This window comes from Epargyreus clarus, unplaced genomic scaffold, assembly GCF_041222505.1.
Source record: "Epargyreus clarus isolate Ecla_fem2 unplaced genomic scaffold, WU_Ecla_fem_2.2 ptg000033l, whole genome shotgun sequence".
In the NCBI taxonomy this organism is placed as follows: domain Eukaryota; kingdom Metazoa; phylum Arthropoda; class Insecta; order Lepidoptera; family Hesperiidae; genus Epargyreus; species Epargyreus clarus.
In genome coordinates, this window is record NW_027332238.1 from 5,969,992 (window position 1) to 5,994,732 (window position 24,741).

At 36.4% G+C, this 24,741-nt stretch overlaps 3 protein-coding genes across 4 annotated transcripts; 2 read left to right on the forward strand and 1 right to left on the reverse strand.

Moving 5' to 3' along the window:
- The first annotated feature begins 289 nt into the window (after positions 1-289).
- LOC140755621 (S-phase kinase-associated protein 2) lies at positions 290-16,909 on the forward strand. Its single transcript, XM_073090923.1, has 13 exons — positions 290-448; positions 598-667; positions 2,946-3,020; positions 5,640-5,790; positions 7,140-7,301; positions 7,880-8,036; positions 8,953-9,082; positions 10,492-10,666; positions 11,092-11,182; positions 11,638-11,762; positions 12,286-12,442; positions 12,845-12,964; positions 14,076-16,909. Exons 1-13 carry the CDS (start codon positions 381-383, stop codon positions 14,140-14,142), a joined length of 1,548 nt encoding a protein of 515 aa, XP_072947024.1. The 5' UTR covers positions 290-380; the 3' UTR covers positions 14,143-16,909.
- A 618-nt stretch (positions 16,910-17,527) lies between these two features.
- On the reverse strand, positions 17,528-19,906 carry LOC140755615 (partner of xrn-2 protein 1). Of its 2 annotated transcripts, none has more exons than XM_073090916.1 (3): positions 19,701-19,906; positions 18,824-18,987; positions 17,528-18,196 (listed from the first exon to the last, which is right to left on the reverse strand). In XM_073090916.1, exons 2-3 carry the CDS (start codon positions 18,985-18,987, stop codon positions 18,049-18,051), a joined length of 312 nt encoding a protein of 103 aa, XP_072947017.1. In that variant the 5' UTR covers positions 19,701-19,906; the 3' UTR covers positions 17,528-18,048. The 2 variants fall into 2 exon arrangements, with proteins under 2 accessions (XP_072947017.1, XP_072947016.1); XM_073090915.1 differs by having other exon boundaries at positions 19,705-19,905.
- A 665-nt stretch (positions 19,907-20,571) lies between these two features.
- LOC140755597 (uncharacterized) lies at positions 20,572-22,867 on the forward strand. The gene has a single exon (XM_073090882.1). The coding sequence runs from the start codon at positions 20,801-20,803 to the stop codon at positions 22,679-22,681; it is 1,881 nt and encodes a 626-aa protein (XP_072946983.1). The 5' UTR covers positions 20,572-20,800; the 3' UTR covers positions 22,682-22,867.
- Positions 22,868-24,741: the final 1,874 nt, after the last annotated feature.

The window sequence follows — 24,741 nt, forward strand, 5'->3', positions numbered from 1 at the left end:
TTTAGATATAGAAGTGAACGTGATTGGTAAATAAATGTAAACAAAAAATAATGTTGCTAGTCAGATATTTCCAATTTCTTTGAAATTTAAATTACCGTTAAGTGTGAATAAAGAAACAAAAAACGTGTTTAATTTTTATAATTCATCATGTGTCTTTAAAACAAACAGCAGTAATAATCAAAATATAACAATTTAATGAAAAGATTAATTTGTAATATCTATGGTACATGTCAATTTTCTCTACATTTTACTTAACTGGCAAGGTATAGCAGCTTTCTTCTATGCACTGTTATATTGCTTATGGTACTTCTTTTATAAATTTCGCCAAATAGTGATGACGTCCGTTTATTGACCCCAAGAAAAGTGTTAAAAATTACGTTATGCTCTCAAACAGTAATAACGACGAATTTCTGCCCTCATCCAGTGCAGATGTAGTTGAGAGTCCACGGTAAGAATTGTTAAAATTCTTCCAAAAAATCAGTGCACCTCTCGTCGTATGACAGCTGATTTTCAGCGGCAAAAGTTGAATTGGCGGCAAAGTGTGTTGATTTATTTTCGAGTATTTACCTTATTTTTGAGAAATAACTGTGTTTTTAGGAAACGAATGCGCTTGGATACCGCTGCGCGTAAAAGTTGGAGCCTAATGGATGGGAAAACTGATAACGACGTAAGTTGCATACATCTTCCCGCTTTTTTGATTGTCAATATTTTTGGTTAAGTATTATGTTAAAATTAACATAAAGCGTCTCTAAATACTAAACGCCTCACTACTTATAGTATTTGCTTCATGAATATCTGTTAATACATACAATATCAGTAAAACAAACCTTCGAAATAGTGGTACATTTGCAACCGTCTTGTAACATGCTTGTAACTCGTAAGGGTTCGTTGAACGTGGTTAACTTCGTGGTTCGTCTCCGGAGGTACCACCGTCACACCTATTCCTGTTATAACAGCAGTGTAATGTTGTGTTTGGCTGTGTTCTGGTTTGAAGTGTGGTAAGGCGTAGTATCTTAGTAATCATATCGCGTTTAGTTAGAATAGGTAGGCGATAGGTAGAATCAGTATAGCTTGATCAGGGATGTACCGCTTCCAGACCTACCACCATGTACCACCAGATGTACCACTTCCACTTCCGATTGGAGGGAGTTCTTGTGTTTCGGCAGATGTGGATGCCGGCTGTCTAACATTTAAAGCAATAATTAGTCTTCAGGAGTGCCAAAGCATATGTTATCGGCTTCAGGTAGAACCTGTTCTATAATGAGTCAGATGTTCAGATGGTACAAATGAAGCAGCAGTAACTTACTATTGTCCACTTGATACATCATTTTGGGAACAACATTATCAGTCATTAATGGTTAATAGTATAACCACAACTAGGCTTCCTGCCCTGTATGTTTACAAATGTCCAATCAGTAACAGTACGCTTGTGTACTACAATATCTTAATGTTACTATAAAATAAATCACTGCTAAGTTCTAACTAAAAGAAAATAGCTGTAAAACTAAAAAAAATAGCCATTTTGAGTTACCTATACATCAATCGAGAAAAACAACAGCATATGTTGGCTCGGTCACATACCCAATGAAAACTGTGCATAAGTCAGTGTTGTTACATACTCAAAGGGGTGACGAGCATGAGAATTGAAAATAACTAAATGAGACTTATTTTTCCTTTTCAAGAAGTTAGTAATTTTGAGATCCGCAGTAACTTAAGCAACGATATTGCAGCATATCGTTATTTGACAGACTCCAACAGATATGCTCTACCCATTTCATTTGAAATCTTATAAATCAAATCAAATCAAAATGTTTTATTCAAAATAGGTTCTTTACAGAGCACTTTTTGAATGTTAACACTACTACCACCACTTCACAAGGTGTTTCGTTATGGAGAAGAAGCGGCGAAAGAAACTCCATAACACACATCTTTAAAAAAAATGTCTTTTACAATGTCAAACTTAACCTAATGGTACATATGGAGCTGAATCTACTTCAGACCACACCGTTTTGTCAGTCAAATAATCACTTAGTTTATAGTAAGCTTTTTGGCAATAGCATCTGTGATCGGCTTCAGGTAGAACCTTCAACCTTCAACCTGTTCATTTAGTACTACAATCTCGTAAAAAAGCTACAGGTTACTAACAACCAGTAGATTGCTGTATATCTATGTCCATTATTAATAATCTACCCCATGTATTTCCAAACCAAGATCAAAATTTATTCTTTCATACTAGATATTGATGACAAATTTTTATTTCTTCTGTTAAAGGTACAATTTAATCCAAAATATTTTCTACTAGTTTTTGCCCGCGGCTTTGCCCGCGTGTAAAAGAAAATAATATAACATACTAACATACATAAAACTGAAAATTCGTACCTTCAACTTTGCTAAAGATCATCACTTGATCAAATGCATAGTTTACGATTCAATCCTTACTAATATCAATTAAAATAATCAATGTTTTGGGTCCAAAAGATTGATACTCCGATTAATCGATCTTAGATCGCAATCCCTAGTTCCCGTGGGACTTCTGGGATAAAAACTATCCTGTCCTTTCTCGGGTCTCAGACTATCAGTACAAAATTTCATTAAAATCGGTTCAGTGGTTTGGGCGTGAAGAAGAGACAACCAGACAGACAGACAGACAGAGTTACTTTCGGATTTATAATATTAGTAAGGATTTTAACGTGTCTAACCATACTGTGGTTACATACATAACTATGTGTAACTGTATATTTAATTATTTTAACTTCATTTATTAAAAAGATCTTGAAACAAAAGCAATTTTTTTTTGAGTTAAGTGATTATTCTTGCTAAGCAGAAATATCCAAAACTGATATATATTTTTTAATATATCAATATCTGTATCCAGTTCTCAAATATCATATCCATAACTTCCTTAATATACATTTATGATAGTAGATAAATGTAATATGTTTCAGGTTCTACAAGAAATGGGTGTGAGTTTGCTGGAGCCGGACGAGAATGAAACACACTGTGACACAAGTACATCTATTGTAAGTGCATGCAATGTTATTGTTAGTTCATTGATGAACCGAGAGGCGAAGGGTCACTATACAGGGTGAATTTTTAAAACGGGCCTTCAGGGCCAAATCGGAAACTATAAGGATTAGCGAAAAATGCTGAAAGGAGTTACGAGGCCGATTTTGATAAAAACTAAAACTGCATCATTACTTTTTTAAAATAACTTTTTCCCTAACCGGGAATCGAACGAGTTCATTTTGAAAAAAAATGCACCCTCTATATTATTCCACTATCTGATAGTGTTGCTTATAAGGATCAAAATCTGGAAAGTAATGATAAATGACAAACTAAAGGAAAAGCCTCAATTTTAAGAAAATACATATTTTTTCATATTAATTTGGCAGTTAAGTTCCCGCCATTCATTAATTTGAACATTTCGTGTATTAACATTTTTTTGGCTCAATGTTTCTAATCATTCGAAATGGACGTTTTGTTTCCCAATAATTTATAATTTTATGTCCGACTTAGCTAAACTTAGTCCGTAGCTAAGGTTATTTTTAGGACCAATAAAATAGATTTACTTGCTATGGGCGGAGTTTCGTTTAATACAGATGTAAAGTTGACAATTTGCGAGAATTACTTTTTAGAGTCAAATCCGAGTGATTACTAAGAAAAGAAATATAGAAAATCATATTTAACGTTGAAACGAAGTTGTAAACAACAAGCAATAAGAATTTACTATTTAATCAGTTATCTATTTTCATTAAAAAATAAATCCTAAAAACGGCGATAACTTATTTGCCAAACTATTACTTTCTCATACTAAACCGTATGTCATAGTCATAACATCGAATAATTAGTTGATTAACCAACAAATTCTTCAATGGTATGACTTATGTCTGTTTCTAAAGAATTATACATAAATCATTTGTTATGTATAATCCTTAAGGATTAGTATGCCAATGTATGGAAAAATATGTATTTTCTTCAAAATTTTCCTTTCCCTTTGATTTGTCACATAACATTACTTCCCAGAATTTGATCCTTATAAGCGACACTATCAGATAGTGGAATAATATAGAGGTGTCATTTTTTTCAAAATGAACTCGTTCGATTCCCGGCTAAGGAAAAAAATATTAAAAAAAACTAATGATGCAGTTTTAGTTTTTATCAAAATCGACCTCGTAACTCCTTTCAGCATTTTTTACTAATCCTTATAGTTTCGGATTTGGCCCTGAAGGCCCGTTTTAAAAATTCACCCTGTATTCATGTGGCACTCAGTATTAAGTAGAAATAAATGTGGTTAGGGCTCTAGAATCAGATCACAGAGGATTCCTCCAACCTATTATTGCCCCACTGCTGGGCACAGGTCTCCTCTCAGAGGTCACTATATTCATGTGGCATTCAGTATTAAGTAGGAATAAGTGTGGTTAGGGCTCTAGATTCAGATCACAGAGGATTCTTGCAACCTATTATTGCCCCACTGCTGGGCACAGGTCTCCTCTCAGAGGTCACTATAATAATGTGGCATTTGGTATTAGATAGAAATAAGTGTGGTCAGGGTTCTAGAGACAGATCACAGAGGATTCTTGCAACCTATTATTGTTCCACTGCTGGGCACGGGTCTCCTCTCAGAGGTCACTATAATAATCTGGCATTTGGTATTAGATAGAAATAAGTGTGGTCTGGGTTCTAGAGACAGATCACAGAGGATTCTTGCAACCTATTATTGTCCCACTGCTGGGCACGGGTCTCCTTTCAGAGGTCACTATAATAATCTGGCATTTGGTATTAGATAGAAATAAGTGTGGTCGGGGTTCTAGAGTCAGATCACAAAGGATTCTTGCAACCTATTATTGCCCCACTGCTGGGCACGGGTCTCCTCTCAGAGGTCACTATAATAATCTGGCATGTGGTATTAGATAGAAATAAGTGTGGTCGGGGTTCTAGAGTCAGATCACAAAGGATTCTTGCAACCTATTATTGTCCCACTGCTGGGCACGGGTCTCCTCTCAGAGGTCACTATAATAATGTGGCATTCAGTATTAAGTAGAAATAAGTGTGGTCAGGGCTCTAGAGTCAAACCACAAAGGGTTCTTGCAATCTTGTCCCACTGTTGGGCACGGGTCTCTTCTGAGAATGAGAAGAATTAGGCCATAGTCTACCGCGCTAGCTAAGTGCGTATTGGTAGATTTCATGTACTTTCAATTATCTTTATGATCCTTTAGGTATGCAGGTTTCCTCACGATGTGTTCCTTCACCGTTTAAGCAATTGATTATTAATTTTTATTATAACGCTTTATAATAACGCTTTCTACACTCACAGCCCCACACTAGGATTCCCTGTGTCGTGGGTGCCATGGACACACACAGAGACAAATACATACACACCCAGACCCAGAATCAGAAATCTAAATTCATCATTTAGATATCTGTCTGGCCGGGGATCGAACCCAGGACCCTCTGCGCGTCAGACCGGTATGGTGACCGCTCCGCCACGCGGGTCGTCAGGTTTTATTATCCACATAACTTTGAAAAATCAAAGGAGCGTGCCTCGATTTCGAACTTCGACCACTTGATAAAGACTAGATAAGAAAGCTATCACTGCTTTTCATTTATATATTTCTTATTTTCATATTATTACCCCACAGCACAAAACATTGAAACGCAAGCACGACATAGAGAATGTGAACCCGAACATCACGTCGCCGCGGTGCCGCCACAGCCCCAAGAGCCCCCGGGTGAAGTGCAGTCCCGGCCCCGGACCCTCCAGGGTCAGGAGCCCACGGAGTTCGGAGAAAGGTGGGTGAGGATGTAGGGTGTAGGGATGTTTTGTTTTGGATGTGCTTGATGAGTTATGTTTTGAGAATATAGATAGGAATATTTACATTTGACTGACGAAACGGTGTGGTCTGAAGTAGTTTCAGCTCCACATGTACCATTAGGTTAAGTTTAACATTGTAAAAAACATTTTTTAAAAGATGTGTGTTATGGAGTTTCTTTCGACGCTTCTTCTCCATAACGAGACACCTGAAGTGGTGGTAGTTGTATTGAAAATCAAAAAGTGCTCTGTAAAGAACCTATTTTGAATTAAAAAAAAAATGATTTTATTTGATTTGATTGGAGTAATAATGCTTATTACAAAAATAAAAAAAACTTTGTGCTAAAAATAATTAGCTGAAAAGGAAAGTAATGAATCCTATGTTACTTTCACAATTAAAACGAAATCAACGACACCTCATATGTTAAACCATCAAGCTGACTGCAGCCATGAGAAAGAATGAGACATACATACATCCACTCGAAAAACATTATGCTTAGAAGTTAGGTGAAGATAAATAAAAATGTGTCCATTAATCTGCAAATAATTAAGAAATGTTTGGAGGAAAAATTGCAGCGAAGTATGGAAAGAATCAATGGAAATTATAAGAATTTATCTATTCACTTAGGTACAAATTTTCTTGACTGACATGTATGTAATATGTTCGTATATAAATTTAGGAATTTTACTTGACAAGTTATTGATTAAAAATGTGTTGATGGCAGAGGGACATTGTGTCAGAAAACAGTAGATATATTGTATAAACATAATCGATAAAGTTGTTAGAAACCTTTGTGAATCTAGCATAACGCCATCACTGCTACCCTTGTTTGTTGTGTGTTCCGTTCTTAACAGTGATAAAGCAGAAACAAATCTTTGTTTACACAAAGTTCAAACTCAGGAGTAGCGATACTATGGTCGTCTTTTTTTAATATGTATAAGAGTAGTAGACGAGGATGCAATCTACCTGATGGTAAGTGGCTACTACTGCCCATGGACATCCGTAATCAACCCCAGATATGATTAGATATTCCTACCTGAGTTCGGCCACACAAACGCCGCTATATCCGAGAACTAAGCTGGAATGCCTCAGAAAAGTATGTATCCCTTCAAACCGGAGTAGAACCATAAAGGGTTCTACCACAATCCGTCTTTGGAAAGGACTTCACTCCTACATGGGGTTAATAACAGATGTACATTTGACACTGACTTTAGGTGGAATGCTCATTTGATACTATAATTACTAAAATAGAAAACAAATCTAGTGTATTTTAAAGTTACAGATGGTAATTTTAATAAAATTTAATATGTACTTGAAAATCTCTTTCAGCGAAACCTCTCCAACCAATAGACCAATCGGAAACCACCCTCATATCAGACTATTTAGTTGACGAAGAGACGCCATTGGCTCAGTCGATCAGCGCGGACTACCCGCTGGCACACACCGGGTTCGGTGCCCCGGCCGGGACCAAGAAGTGCACCGCTGTCACACGTGAGTTCTATTGCTGATGCTCTCCCACTGATGAACATGGGTTTCTTTTATAATATAGGAGTAGTAGACTAGCATGCGGTCCACCTGATGGAATGTTACTGCCGCCCATGGACATCTGTAATCAACCCCAGATAGGATTAGATTCCTACCTGAGGTCGGCCACAGATGCGCCGCTACCCCTGAGGACTAAGCTGGAACGCCTCGGAAAGTGTGTCTTCCTTACCACACCCTTCAAACCAGAACACAGCAGCGCCTAACACTGCTGTTATAACAGAAATAGGTGGAGGTGGTGCCGCCGGAATCGAACCACAAAAGGTTCTACCTTCTATATATAGTACTAGCTGACCCGGCAAACTTTTTACCGCCTCAAAATCTATTTATCAAATATATTTCATGTAAAATATAGCCTATGTTACTCATGGATAATGTAGCTTTCGAATGGTGAAAGAATTTTTAAAATCGCTCCAGTAGTTTTTGAGCCTATTCATTACAACCAAACAAACAAACAATGTTTTCCTCTTTATAATATTAATGTAGATAGTACAAGTCAGGATAATATAAAGATTATGTCCTTCCAGCCCTAGGCCTGCAAGAGGAGCTAATGATATCCAGACGCTCCAAATCAGACAACCAAGGAGATGACACATTCTCGGTGCTCTCAGATGAAATGATGCTGAGTGTGTTCCGCTGGCTGCCCAAACGTACCCTCGCGCACTGTATGCTCGTGTGTAAACGGTGAGTTATGGAAGGAACTGAATGAAAATATTATGTATATAAGAAAACATACTCATATGTTTGAAAAAAATAGTAACCACCATAACTTTAATACTAGAAATAGAAATAAATTAGCAATTCCTAAACATAGATTATGCAAGGTGGCTAGATCTTTCATGGGTAACTGTATTCGCTACTACAATAAAATACCCGACAACATTTTGAATCTCACAGAAAAAAAGTTCAAACATGTCGTTAAACAAACGCTATGTAAAAAAGCGTACTATAAACTAAGTGATTATTTGACTGACAAAACGGTGTGGTCTGAAGTAGTTTCAGCTCCACATGTACCATAAGGTTAAGATTAACATTGTAAAATCCATTTTTTTTTAAAAGATGTGTGTTATGGAGTTTCTTTCGCCGCTTCTTCTCCATAATGAAACACCTTGTGAAGTGGTGGTACTTTGAGATTCAAAAAGTGCTCTGTAAAGAACCTTTTTTGAATAAAAAATTTTGATTTGATTTGAACTAGTGTGGTGAAGTCGCAATAGCAAATTGTAGATATCAGCGGGATGAAGACAGCACGGCATAAATAAATAAATAGCAACCGAGCAGTCAATCTGATGGTAAGTGGCACCTGCCATATTGACATCTGTAATCAACCACAGGTAAGTTTAGATTCGTATCTGAGGTCAGCCACGGTGATTCTAACACTTACGATTGAGTTGGAACGCCTCTGATAAATGTTATGCTATTTTATATTATCTCAAAAATATGTGTGGTGGAATAAAATCACAGAAGGTTCTTACCACCTTCAAAAACCTATTAATTGCTATCTGTCAGTATTGCTATCAGTGTCAGAGACCCTACAAGTATTGCATACTCGTTTCTAATATAATTTCATTAAAAACTAAATTCTGTTGTACATTTGTTTCAGATGGTACAGAGTGGCGTGTGACGAGACACTATGGCAAAGATTAGACTTAGGCAATAAAACATTATCAAAGGATGCTCTCGGAAGGATAATAGCTAAGAAACCCGTTATAATCAGACTAGCGGGCTCTGAGGTAAGTCTAACAGTAATATGGTTTAAGGTAATATAATAATAGGCTGTGATAGCCTAGTGATTAAGAAACTTAGCCTCTCGATCGAGGGGTCCGAGGTTCAAATCCCAGGCACGTACCTCTGATTTTTCGGAATTATGTGCGTATTAGAAATTAATTATCACTTGCTAAAACGGTGAAGGAAAACATCACGAGGAATCTTGCATACATAAGAGATTTAGAAAAAAGAATAAAAAATCTCAAAAGTATGTGAAGTCTACCAATACGCACTTGTCCAGCGCGGTAGACTATGGCCTAATCCTTCTCATACTGAGAGGAGACCCGTGCCTAGCAGTGGGACAGCCCCATTCACTCGGTGGTCCGAGGTTTGAATCCCAGACTAGCACGCAGACTTGATTTTTCAAAAATGTGCATATTAAAAATTGATTATCACAAACTTTTATTATGAAGGAAGACATTATGTAGTGTCTGCACTTGAGAGTTCTGTAAAAGGGTTAATTCATTCATTCATTCATTCATTCTTACATTATCGGCGCCTGTGCTCAGTAATCAATAATCACACCACCAATTTCTACCTTATAATAACAAAAACTTGTATTCCGCTTTACTAAACGCAAGGTAATAGAAAAAGATTCCGTTACGCTGTTACGTACATACGTACATTCACACATACATACATACATACACACACACACACACACACACACACACACACACATACATACATACAACCCAAGCTAATAAAAGCGTGTTAAAAAAGCACGATTTTTTCTAATAATATAGATGGGAGACGAACATGCCATCCAGCTGATAGTAAGTGTACATCTGTAATCAACCCCAGATAGGATTAGATTCCCACCTGAGGTCGCTCACGGATGCATTTCTACTGCTAAATACGAAGCTGGAAAGTCTCAGGTAAGTCTCCCTTACCACGCTTCAAACCGGCACACAGCAGCGCGTAACACAGTTGCTATAACAGAAACAGGTGTGACGGTGGTGCCGCCGGAGTCGAATTACGAATAGTTATGCCACCTTCGAAACAAATTGTTTAAACATATGGATATAATGCATATTTTAAAAATATTTTTTTAAAGGTGGTAGAACCATTTGTGGTTCGACTCCGGCGGCACCACCGCCACACCTATTTCTACCTAATAACAGCAGTGTTAGGCGCTGCTGTGTTCCGGTTTGAAGGGTGTGGTAAGGGAGACAGACTTTTCCGAGGCGTTCCAGCTTAGTCCTCAGGGATAGCGGCGCATCTGTGGCCGGTCGCAGGTAGGAATATCTAATCCTATCTTGGGTTGATTATGTCCATGGCAGTAGCCACTTACCATCAGGTGGACTGCATGCTGGTCTGCTACTACATATTATAAAAAGAATGTGTTTTGTACGAGAGCCCATTTTATTTTCAGATAGGAAACTGGACTCCATCAACGGACCCTGGACCTTCGCGCATCCAGTACCTGGACCTGAGCATGTGCACCGTGGAGCCGGACACCCTGAACAGCTTGCTGCGCTGCTGTCCGTCCCTGAGGAAGCTCAGCTTGGAGAACGTCGGGGTCGACGACTGTAGCTGCGAGCTGATCGGTGAGTCACATTACCCTCCGCTGCCGGGTGACGGAGGGTAATGTTTTCCTCTATTAACCTCCGCTATAGGGGTAATAGCGGAGGGTAATGTTTTCTCTTCTACCCTCCAGTGACGGAGGGTAATGTTTTAGCGGAAAGTAATGTTCCCTCTATTACCATCAGGTGACGGAGAGTATTGTTTTAGCGGAGGGTAATGCCTATTACCATTTGGTGACTGAGGGTAATGTTTCCTGTACTAACAGACATCGGAAGGTAATGTTTTAATTAGATCGTATGTATGTCTTATTCGTTGAGATGCACCACAGTCCACAGTCCAATAGGGTTTTTTTTTATATTAGTAATTATTATTCTCTAGTTTGAAAACTGACTTGTTCAAGACTGTTAGGTTTAATTAAAGAAATATTTATATTTTATGTTTGTTTTAGGGAAATGCACACAATTAGAGACATTAAATTTGGCGATGGTGCGAGGTTTGACCACGGACGGAATAGTTTCAATTCTAGAAGGCTGTACTGGGTATGTATATAATGTTATAGAATATCTATTTATTTAATATTAAATGTGAACCGACTGGTTACAAAATAATAATAGATATTAAGTATAATACGCGCCAAACTGCTTGTCCGCTCTGAATATAGAAATGAGTCGAGTTTGAAGGTGGCAAAATTCTTTGTGGCTCGACTACGCCGGCACCGTCTCACCTATGTCTGTTATAACAGCAGTGTAACGCTGCTGTGTTCTGGTTTGAAGTGTGGTAAGAGACATACTTTTCCGAGGCGTTCCAGCATAGTCCTTAGGAGTAGCGGCGCTATGTGGCCGACCTCCGGTACAAATATCTAATACTATCTGGGGTTGATTGCAGATGTCCATGGGCGGCAGTAGTCACCTTCAAGTGGACTGCATGCTCGTCTGCTACTCCTGTACTATAAAAAAGAGTTGTCTATGATTTAATTTATTATGTCAATTTCCAGGTTGAATTCCTTGAACCTAGCGTGGTGTCATCTAAGCGAGTCGTCTCTACAAGTGCTCGTAGAACTACTACCTCAGAAGCTACAAAGGTTGAATATTAGCGGTGCTAAGGCTTTGACGGATGACTGTAAGTAAATGTAGAAATATTTTATAATAATGTATGTTGCATGAATAATGAAATTATTACAAAAAAGTTTGTAAAAAGTAAGACTGTATTATGAATTAAATATGTAAATAACTATATGCGCCTTGGGATGATGGGAATTAATAGGAAATTTAACTGTAATATGGGATTGGGGGTATACATTAAAAATGGGTGTAAAAAGAAGTCTGTATCACGTTTTGAAGTTAGCAGAAAAACCCTTTCTGGTTCGACTCCGGCGGCACCACCGTCACATCTATTACTGTTATAACAGCAGTGTAGCGCTGCCACACAGCACAGCAGTTTGTCTCCTTCACACTTCAAACCAGAACACTCTGGTTTGAAGTGTGGTAAGGGAGACTAGTCCTCAAGGGCATCTGTGGCGGACCTCACGTAGGAATATCTTATTTTATCTGATGTTGATCACAAATATCCATGGGCACTTACCATCAGGTGGATTGCATGCTCGTGTGCTACTATATTATAAACAAAAATATTTCTTTCACAGTGCTCGGCCAGCTAGCGGAGCGTTGTCCCCGGCTGCTAGAGCTGGACGCATCGGACTGTTCCCGGCTGTGTGACGCGGTACAAGCGCTACACCCGCTACGCAGGCTGGAGCACCTGGCGCTGTCGCGATGCTATCTGGTACCGCCGCATGCGCTCACGTGAGTACAGGCGTTCTAGTTTAGTCTCGAAGCGTTGTAATTTAGTCGCGAACAGTTTTAATTTACACTCGAGGCGTTATATCTTAGTCTCGAAGATCTAAGTTGGACCCAACGCATTGTGGCTTAGCTTCAAAGTATTATAATTTAGTCTGAAGGAGTAATAGAGTAGACTAGGTAAATTTCTCATTGCAGCTTTTTACGTCTAAAATTGTAATGTAATGTAAACATTCTAATTGTAATTCAAAAATGTAAATGAGTCTTTATCGCGTCGCCATAGCAAATTGTATGACTACACCTGCTCGCAACAAATTCAAAGCGGACTTACAGTTTGGCGTGAACTATACTTTAAATAAATTATTATTATAATAAAAGCGTGGTAATAATATTCGTGTTTTTTTACAGTAAACTCGGTGCTCTAGCAGCGCTCCAATTCCTAGAGTTGTGGGGAACTCTACAAAGTGCGTCGGTGGGAGCTCTCCGAGCTGCCTTGCCCGCTGTGCAACTCAACCAGTTCATGTTCAGGTGAGACGCTGGTCCATTGTGAAATATTATTTTACTAGTTTTTGCCCGCGGCTTCGCCCGCGTTTAAAAGAAAATAATATGACATACTAACATATATAAAACTGAAAATTCGTACCTTCATTGGAACGACAGTGGCGCCATCTGGCGAAAATTGGTCGTACCAACTCAGAAACCTTTGGACCTCATGGACAATAACTTTGCTAAAGATCATCACTTGACCAAATGCATAGTTTACGATTCAATCCTTACTAATATCGATTAAATAATCGATTTTTTTGGTCCAAAAGATCGGTTTTCCGATTAATAGATCTTAGATCGCCGTCCCTAGTTCCCGTGGGATTTCCGGGATAAAAACTATCCTATGTCCTTTCTCGGGTCTCAGACTATCTTTGTACAAAATTTCATTAAAATCGGTTTAGTGGTTGGTGGTGAAGAAGAGACAACCAGACAGACAGACAGAGTTACTTTCGGATTTATAATATTAGTAAGGATAATATTGAACGAGATTGGAGACATTGGGGCATACTGACCCAGTGTGAGGCCCAGGATTTTATGATATACAATAAGCAAATGGACAGTCCACTGATGGTAAGTCAGTAGCCACTTACCATGGACATCTCGTGGACATCTGTAATCAACCCCAGATTATTCCTACCTGATGTCGACCATAGAAACTTAGTTACCATTGAGGACTAAACTGGAATGCCTCAGATTAATATTATGTCTCGGTTCGACTCCAGAAGTACCACTATCACACCTATTTTGAAGGTGGTAGAACCCTTTGTGGTTCGACTCCGGCGGCACCACCGCCACACCCATTTCTGTTATACCAGCAGTGTTAAGCGCTGCTGTGTTCCGGTTTGAAGTGTGGTAAGAGACTTTTCCGAGGCGTTCCAGCTTAGTCCTCAGGGGTAGCGGCGCATCTGTGGCTGACCTCGGGTAGGAATATCTAATCCTACCTGGGGTTGACTACATATGTCCATGGGCGGCAGTAACCACTTACCATCAGGTGGACTGCTCATCTGCTACATTTTATAAAAAGAACAACTATAAAATATAAAAAAATCTTGATCAAACTGTAGATATTAACTAAATATGGTTTTTTTTTCAGCGCCATTGCGAGACCCACCGTTGGCACACGACGGACCTCGATCTGGGGTCTTCGGACCAGAGACTGAAATTAAATATATATATTTATGGATACCAGGCGTCAATATGTTGATAAGACGACACATATACAGGGTGAATTTCTCAAATAGGCCTTCAGGGCCAAATCCGAAACTATGAGAATTAGCGAAAAATGCTGAAAGGAGTTACCAGGTCGATTTTGATAAAAACTAAAACTGCATCATAAGGTTTTTAAAATATATTTTACCCTAGCCGGGAATCGAACGAGTACTCTGTCACTGCCGTATGGACATCTATAATCAACCCCAGATAGGATTAGATTCCTAACTGAGGTCGGCCACAGATGAGCTTCTCCTGAGGACTAAGCTGGAACGCCTCGGATAAGTATGTCTCTTACCACACTTCAAACCGGAACACAGCAGCGCTACACTGCTGTTATAACAGAAATAGGTGTGGCGGTGGTGCCAACAGTCGAACCAGAAAGGGTTCTACCACCTTTAATTTTTTTTTGGAAAACTCACCAAAGAGTACAAAAATTTACAATGAAGTATTTTCGACTTGTCAACTTATTGACGCCTATATCGACGGGTCGTACGTAAACTGGTGCACGTGCGTTTTCACAACGTTACAGTAGAGCGATTTGAATGTTCTAATGAATGAAAACGCACTTGCAACAGTTTACGTAGGACCCGTCGATATTATAGTTGTATTTATTAAAGTTAATTGATAAAGTTCTGTGAGATTGTAAATTAATTGAAGCGAATATGAGTTTTAAGGAATTATTTTTAAGGATATGTTGTTTGTTTGTATGTCTTCTTGTTTATATTTACAGATGAAACAATTTTTCTATGTCATGTGTTATGTCTGTCTAATAATGCATTTATATATAGACAATTAGACAGTAGTCATAGCTGGTTGTAACTCGACTCCCCGATCGAGCTGTCCAAGGTTCAAATCCAGTCCAAATTTTATATTCATATTCGGTAGGTCTGAGAATCGGCTACTATGTATTTTTAATGCCCCTAAGTGATAAGGGTTGTTCACCCTTAACATTTTTTTTATTTATATGGCAACACAACGTTTGTCGGGTCAGCTAGGTATTATATAAAAAAATAAATTGGCGTATTTTTAAAAGATGTCTCGAATATGTATGTTTTCTCATGATTTTTTCCTTCACCGTTTAATCAAGTGATAATTAATTTCTAATACGCACATTACTTTAAAAATGGGTGCGTGCCTGGGATTCGAACCTCGGACCATTCGATTGAAAGGTTACTAATCAACCACCAGGCTATCACTGCTTTAAATGGTATTATGCATATAACTTGAAGCTATATAAATATATTGATACACATTGTATAGGGCAGCGTTTCTCAGCCTTTTTCAGTCCACGGACCCTTAGGAAATCAAGCACAGTTTTCACGGACCCCCTTTATAAAATAAACACAAAAAAATATGAAAAAAAATAAATAATGTGAAGGTTAGTGTTGCTTTTTTGCAACTAAATCAGGGATATTCGGGTTGATGTTGCTACTAAGCTGTAATCTCAAATCAGATTCTACTTGTAATCTGTTTCTGTATTTGTTTTATGTATAAACACGAGTAGATAATGCCTTTTCACATAGATATGTGGTTGAAAAAAAAGCAGTAAAGCGGCCCTTTTGAATTTAATGAGCGATTTATGTATGGTCCAGAGATGACACCGCGGACCCCCATACATATTCTTGCGGACCACCAGGGGTCCGCGGACCACAGGTTGGGAAACGCGGGTATAGGGAAATGTTATTTTGTCTGACACGACACGTGTTTGAAACGTTTAGTGCCTGTAAATATGAACGAAACTTAAAAGTTTTAAACTGTATATGGTGAGTATTAGTTGATTTTTCTTTTACAAAAATATGTATTTTATTGAGGTGGTTAAAAATAAAATTAAAATGAAAAGGGGTCTCCATATAAAAAAGGTGTTTTTAAATTAGTTATTTTTCTCTGTCATAAAAATGTATAAATTTCAAAGGTGTGTGTAACTTATAAAGCGAAATAATCGGTCAAGTGTGAATCGGGCTCATGGAAATATTCTAAACAAAATAAATAATATGTTTTTGCTGATTACAAAAACATTACTTAAATGTTGTGTTGTAAAATGATTATGCGAAAAACCGATTAACACTGCGATATTTATTTTAAATGAATTTGTAAATGGATGTGTTATGATTTTTACTGAAGTCTTATTAAATACAGGTGTATTATTACTTTTTATTTTTGAAAATTACTGTTCATAAGGAATTACTGTAAAACTTTTATTGCAAACCATTTAATTTTTTCTTTTACTAAAAATTGATTTATCTTAGTTGATTTATGTTTTATCAAAATTTACTCACATTGTTTAAAAATTACATTATTTATATTGATTCGTCTAATTTTTGATCAAATATAAATATTTATGATACAGATAAGAATAATACATTACGTATTAGAACTAAGCTGGAATGCCTCATGGTACAGTAATAGTTAAAATGTCTACAAAACAGAATGTTTTATGTTTAAGACTAAAGTAACACGCTTCATGCAATGGCGTAAATAAATAAGTATAACCAAAAAAATATTGACTAAGCTGGAACACTCTGTAGCATAGTTGTCAAAAAATTACTAGTTAGTTATATATGTGAGTAACCTCTTTTCAAATTTTAAAACGTTTCATGAATTTTGATAGAACGGATTAAACATATTGTTTGTCAGTTAATTTTAAATGAAACCTGTATTATAAAGTATGAATCAAATGAATTAGTATTAAATTTTTAATAAAAGTATTTTCTATTATATTGTAGTTTTCTTTTTTCTACATGCCTAATAGTCATTACTGACTGAAACGGAAGGTAATGCAGCCAGTGTCATTCCCACAATTCAGACAAATACAACGACACATATGTTAAAATCCATATGGGACATACATATTACATATGCCAGAAAAACAGCCTCTGCAGCTGTCCCTATTTTACACCCTATCTAGAAAAGAATGTTAAATTTTTTTATAATATAGGAGTAGCAGACGAGCATGCAGTCCACCTGATGGTAAGTGGCTACTGCCGCCCATGGTCATCTGTAATCAACTCCAGATAGGATCAGATATTCCTACCTGAGGTCGGCCACAGATACGCCGCTACCCCCGAGGACTAAGCTGGAACGCCTCGGTAAAGCATGTCTCCATTACCACACCCTTCAAACCGGAACACAGCAGCGCCTAACACTGCTGTTATGAGGCAGAAATAGGTGTGGTGTCGTCGGAGTCGAACCACAAAGCGATCTACCACTTTCTAAAGTGTTTGTCAGATACAAAAATATGGAACTAAATAAATGTATAAAACTAAATTAAATACAATCAATGATTAATTAAATATAAGATTGCCTTGCAAACACACGCACAAAAACAAAAAGACAAAAAGTTTGAAAAAATATTTATTTCTTCTGTTACAATTTATTATTTGCATAGTTTTATTACAAATTAGTCAAATTGCATTTATATTTCGCGTCAAACTGTTAGTCCGCTCTGAAGTTGTTGCGAGCAGGTCTAGTTATACAATTTGCTATGGCGACGCGGTTCATTTCTATATTCAGAACGGACTAGCAGTTAACATATTATTGCTTAATTAGTCTTCTATACATTATTGAGGGCTAACTTTAACTACAATTCAAATGGTTTTAAACATGGACCTCTCAGGAAAAATTGCAATCTAAATGTTTATATTTGTAATTGATAACACTATGATTTTAGACTAAAATTATCGCGGAATTGAGACATTTTATTATGTAACGGGTACTCACCGTGACCGCGATCCTTGCAACTGGGTCGAAATATCGTCAATAAAAAAACGCATATCGTGAGTACCTGTTACATAATAACACACTCTGTGGGCAGTAGAGACTACTAAAATATATTTATGGACTATTTTGAGATTATACTATTTGAAGCTCCTCTTTGCTTTCTGTTCTGCAGCATCACTTGCTTGCACAAAGGTCCGCTTTAGTTTATGTTTCCTACTTTCTCTATATTTCGCTGACACTTTTTCAGCTAACTTTGCTATCCTTTTCATTGTTTGTGGAGGATATCTGAAATAAAGAAAACCATATTGAATTTAAATGAAAATAAAAGTATATCAGCATGAAGGGGTAAACATTTTCTATTGTATATTCATTCAAAATCTGTGTAAATTGATCCAAATTTAGTCAAACTTAATTGAATTATTGTATAGATCCATAAACTATACTGAAAGTTACAAAGTTTGGACATTTTTTTGTATTTTCCTGAAAATAAGTGAACAACAAAAGATGTTTGCCTGCCACTTACAATATTTTCTCCAGGTTTCAGTATGTTTTTATTCCTCGAAAATAATTCAACAAGAAAAAGCTGAAAGATGTCTTTCATATATGAAATTTTGTAATCTCTTAAAACATCATCATCAACCCATTACTGTTCCACTGCAGGTCTCCTCTCAGAATGAGAAAAATTAGCCCACAGTCCATTGCTGGCCAAATGCAAATTGGTAGACTACACATACCTTTGAACACATTGTTTTAATGATTTCTCAGGTATGCAAGTTTCTTCATGATGTTTTCGTTCACCATTTAAGCAAGTGTATTCTTTGAATGATGTCCATATACAGCTTAACAGTTATTTATACAATAAAAAAAACATAGAAAATAGGTAACTATAATTTCTTTAGTTTATAATCTTACCTGCACCCCAAGAACTCGATATTGGTGAACAGCTGAGCTAGCGTGATTAGCTCCTCCTCCTCGAAGCTGTCCTGGTGCTCCACCATGAAGCTCCGCCGCACCTCCCACTGCTCATCCGACTCATGCTCCGTGCGTAATGAGTCTATGTCGATTTTGGTTTTCATCTGAAATGCAAATGTATAGTAAGATCAAATATGTGTTTTGTCACCAACTAATTATAATATAAAAATTAAAATATCACAAGGAAAATTGTTAAGCCTGATTCCTGACGATCCTGATGAGGTGAATGGCATAAAATTATTAAAATTGTGTATTGTCATTGGTACTTGATAATTGTTCAAAATTTTAAATTAATTAGACAGTTCAAAGTGGGTAAAAATCGAGTTCAAAGATTCCATTATATACATACTTACATACAGGTCAAGCTAAAAAAGTGTGGTAAAAAAAGTTACCGCCATCTATCAGGTCCAAAAGTATTCTATATTTAAAACTGGAACTAACTATACACTTAAAAAATCATTGCATTTGGTTGAACGACTTCAGAGCGTGTATGAACATAGTGAACATAGAACATACGAAATTGTACGTATATGATGTCGTACGACTAATTTTTTTTATAGTTAAAGCTGCTTGAGAATCCCGCGTTATTTATTAAACACGCAGTAATAAAGAGTAAATTTGTAAACTACAGCATCAAATCGTGGCCACGATGCAGGATATGTCGTGGGCATTACTAAAGTAAGTCGTAAAGGATTTGCAACTTTAAGTAAAAAGTTTGTTTAGATATGATTTATATAGCAAGTTTTTTTGCAATTGAGGGCATATTTTTTACATTTTAATGTAGTGTATATCAATGTTTTGATAAATACAATCTTACAAACCTTAAATAAGCCTGGAAGATCTTCTGTTTAATTGTCTGGTACACTTATGAGGTAGTTACGGTTTTGTTGTTTGTCTGTTTAGAATTTTGAGGTCACAGAATTTTATAAAAACACAGAAATTTGCAAATATGAACCTTCTATTTTAGAAAATTGAAAATCACAAACAAATATCGCAATAAAATTATTTTTAAAACACTTTGACAGGTGTAATCTTGTACGTTCATCACAGCTGTTTCTGATAATCGTGATGTTGCCAACTCCATATTTTTTACCCTTCAAATATCTATCGGATTAAAATGGTAAGAAATTATTTCATCACTTGAATCTATAGTTTATTTATTTCAATATCGAATTACGAAATATTACTAAAAATATTTATAACAAAAAGCTGGCGAATACTTTGCTCAAAGGCTGTTGCGGAAGAAACGCCGCCAGCGTTTTGGGAACCATGCCTCACATGGCAATTTTAGATGGTTTATTTTACTTATGTTTTTTTTTTACACATTATTGTTTATATTGTAAACTAGAAATAATTTGTATATATTTTTAACGGAAATATAATTTTAAAACATGAAATTAAATACCATCGCTGAATTGCATTTTAAAAGTCACATTAAATTATGTATAAGTAATATAAATAGTTTTATTCAAAACTACAGATAGATTTACAATGTAAAATATGTAGTATATAAAGTTTTATGTATATAGTGGACTTGCATTTTATATTGGAAAATTATGAGGATGGCAACATACAGCTGTCAAGTATTATACCACAAAATGAGAAAGTCATTTTTCAACTGCATCTAATAATAGCAAATACGAAATATTGATCAAAAGCAACTGCCTTTTATAACCATCCATCTTATATCGGGAAATATGTTCCGAATTTCGTGTCAATATGACGTTTTGTAGTCTTTGTTGTAAAAAGTTTAAAATTTAAAATAAGAATTCGAGGGTGGTTCGATAATCGCGTGAATAATCGTCGTGCGTTTGTGAAAAGTGTATCTAAAAGTAAAACTATACCTGAATTTATTTACAAGGAATTACAAAATTACATCCCGTGGTTCCTTTGTTCGTTGCACATGCAGTTTTAATAATGGCGTTTTCCTTCCGAAAAATAATTTCGAATATAAACTACTTCAAGAAACCAGACGAGCAGGAATTCGAAGAGCATTTAAAAGCGCGACGAAACACGTATGTAATAACCGAGCCTATAATTAACAATGAGCCAGATTCCACCTCTCGTCAGTGTCTCCCTGAGTCCGTGAAGAATTTTGCCGCGAAAAAATGCTCATTATCCGATACTGACTTACTGAGCGATGGTTTAAACACGCGCCGTCGTAAGTCCAAGAAACTACGTCTTGATATTGAAAAAGCCACTCGATCTATGACTGAACCCATCCACAGCTCGAAACACGATGACTTTAACATCGAAAATACACCCAAACACGTCCTATTAGAGTGTCAGAGCTCAGAAGTCTTCTCCGAGCGTTTCAAGGCTTTTGATTTTAATAAATCATTCGAAATCAACGATGCGATGAGCGATTCTAGCTTTGAAGATGAGGAGTATGATATCCAGTCTCTGTCAGACCAGTCCGACTCAGGGTCTGACTCCAGCAAGTCACCAATCAAAATGTGCCGGAAAGTGGAACTTAACAAAACTCTCTCAACCGAGCAGATCACAGCGCCATCTGCGACACCTGAATCATTTGGAGATGTCGAAGTTGATAAGAATGAGGAGGAACGCATGAGGCTTCTACTCGATTACCAACAGAAATTCGATAAGATCCAGTGTTTGTTAAAGAAGCTGCTAACTGACTTCGAATTTCATATAGAATTCTCTAAATTGTTCAATTCTAGATCTATTATAACTGCGCCACCCGATACAGATGTTGGTAGCATTCCGAAGACTCTCGGAGAAGTCACGTATTTAGATAACGTCTCCCGAGGCCCCAGTCCTTCCGGTTCATGGAACATTGTCATGGAAAAAGAAGATAACGAGACCAAAGTCAAAGTTAAGAAGCAGCTCCAAGCTATCAAGCACACAATCGACTTCTTTGTCGAAGAACATCTGGAGAAATATTCTTCAGAGAAGGATTTGTCACGGCAGCGTCGTAGCATCACTTTTGACATCCAAAAGGCTAAAAAATCTCACAAGAGAATTAATGTTACACCGAGGAAAAAGATTAAGTACTTCGACTTCCCTGACCTCCGTGAGGCAATGATCAACTTATTTACGTTAGAATCGGAAAGAGATGACACTAGTATCTCTGGGAACAATGTTACAATGTTGCTTTCTGACTCTGATGAGTCAGACACGTCTAAATGTAACTGTAACTGCCACTGTCAGCATTCACCGTCGTCCCAATCAGATTCAGTGTTGAACAACAAGACGAACAGATCTCTCTCGTCAATAACTTCCTCGATCGGCAACTTTAGTCTCGACTCCTCAACTCTCACTGCTTATTCGGAGTCCTTGGACCAGATCGTCAGCTACAACAGCTTCCAAGACACCAGTCTTTACAGTGCATTGCTCCAAAAAGCTGCGATTGAACGCATAACTTTCTACGTTCAGGTACACAGCATACAACTCAAGTGCGAGCCCTCTACACAAGAGTTTGAGTCGAAGAATGTCATTACCTTCCATTGCCCAGCCTGCAAGAGCACTGAGACTGAAGAAAACGGTCTCTTAAAGCATATTTTGAGCCAAACTCACTGTGAAAAGATCCATTTTCTCTACAAAACAGCGTATATTAAGAAATGTGTGTCAATGGGTAAGGAGATCCAGCCAAGTACCGTGCTAAATTCTATGACGATGTACCGAGATGAGAATAAAATAGTTTGCTTCGGTGATGCACTGTACGCCTGCTCGCTATGCTTCGAAAATCTCATTGTAGGTGAGTCAATACTCATGGCTCACTGTGCTGAACCTCAACATGTCGATCGAAGGGAGAAACTTGAAGAAATAATAGATTGAGCATGTGTTTTGATCAATGGTATATGTAATGTAGCAATATTTCTTTACTAACACACTTCATATATACAAAGTTATTTTTTGTTACTTGCCATTGTATTTTGCCAACATAACATGCATATACAACTTATACATTTATTATTTGTTTATAATTTTTGTATGATAAAATTGTACATTAATTTTGTAACAATTATAATTTGTGCATTGAAATAATCCTGTATGCATGCAGCATACAGGATTATTTCAATGCACAAATTAAATTTTAAGTATGAAATAATTTTAAGAAAAATTCAGCATTTGTCAAATTCAATGCTGTATATTTATTTAGTTTAACAAATATCCTAGGCAAGTTATAAAAAATAATTTTGTATAAAACAATGCAATTCTATTTCTTTTAAACTATAAACCTTGACATTCTTAAATAATTTCATCTTTCTGTAATTATTTCTATCCTAAAGTGTTCTAACTTTTTACAATATTTTGCGATATACACCGCCCTATACGCCAGATCTCAATTATACACGGTTATACATTTTTTTGAGTCACTTTTTTTTTGAAAAGCGACCGACCACTGATATATTATTATTGTAAATTATAGTGACCGACCGAAATTAGTTTTTTTTAGCTGAAACCCAAACCGAATCATTGGTTTTCGTCCTAATGTTGGCCGAAACCGAATTATTTTTAGACTAAATTTCCACAACTTTCTGGAATTTAGAGGTTTACACTTTACCCACATAGAAAACATCTAGAAAAGTTACCTTAATAAATATATGTTTTTGATTCAATATGGGTACATAAAAAAAATCACAAAATCTGACTTGTCAGACGCCTGGTCGATAAACGCCTAGTATTTTCCAATTGGCCGATCTTATGGCCGAAACTGAAACCGTTTTAGGCCGAAACTTGTCCGAAACAACACTTCGGTCGGTCACTAACCATTATTGTAAATTAGTCTCAAAGGTGCTCATATTTCCGCTATTTCTAAGTCTCAAGTGCCGTTACAATTTGTGTTCATTATTTCACTTCTGGTGGTAATTAGGATTTATTAGGAAGTAATGGATCGCTATTAGTAATAAAGTAACTTTGAAATACTCAAAAACATGCATAGTATTAAAAATATTTTATTTCAATCGCGAATCTCAAAAAAGTTCTTTCAAAACGATTAGATATGTTTTACTAAGTTGAAATGATTTGTATAGCATATGTATACGAAATAAAATGATATTATACTTTGCGAGCAAAAAAGAAATGATTTGATGCTTACTTTATTACTAAGTGTATAACTTGGCTTTATTGTATAGTTTAATAATCAAAAATAATTTCTACTTTTCTTATAACCTCAATAAATTATTTTTGTACTTCTCAATAATAATTCTTTATATTCGTTATTATACATTTAACAAAATTATACACAAAATCTTTTTAACCCTATGTTCAGATTATACTAACGACTTATAATAATTAATTTCTATATATACCAAACTCAAATTGACGTTATTTTAACAACATTGTCAAAAAACATGTCTTCAAATAATTATACAATAGAGCCAAGTGTCCATTTCAAAAAACAGGGTGAAAAAAAAGACTTAATACAGTGTTTCAGTTTATTTGCAATGACCTAGCTTTATATTCTCATTAAATATTAAATATTGCATAATCATTATTACTAGTTCACTAAACATATTTAATCGATTGTAGTGTAGTTTTTTGGTAAGGTTGTATTAATAAGTAGGTAATCTAAGCTGCGTATGTGCATTACACTTCCACATACGGGACTTATAGTGTAAGCCACGTGTCTATGATATAAGCCATGTGTAATGTATCTTCTGCAACTCTTAAACTTTAATGGATTGAAGAGAAAGCACTGAATTTAGGTAATAGTCATGGTACATCTTAAAAATTACAGTGACTAAAGTATAAATACTCATAAGAAAAATGCATTTAAATCAGGTGTGTCGCATCAAATTCCCTCTCAAACTCTAAATTGGAGCCTTTTAAGTGTTTTTAGCTTATATCATTGTAATTTTAAGATGTGATATTTAAATCTACAATCAAAAATT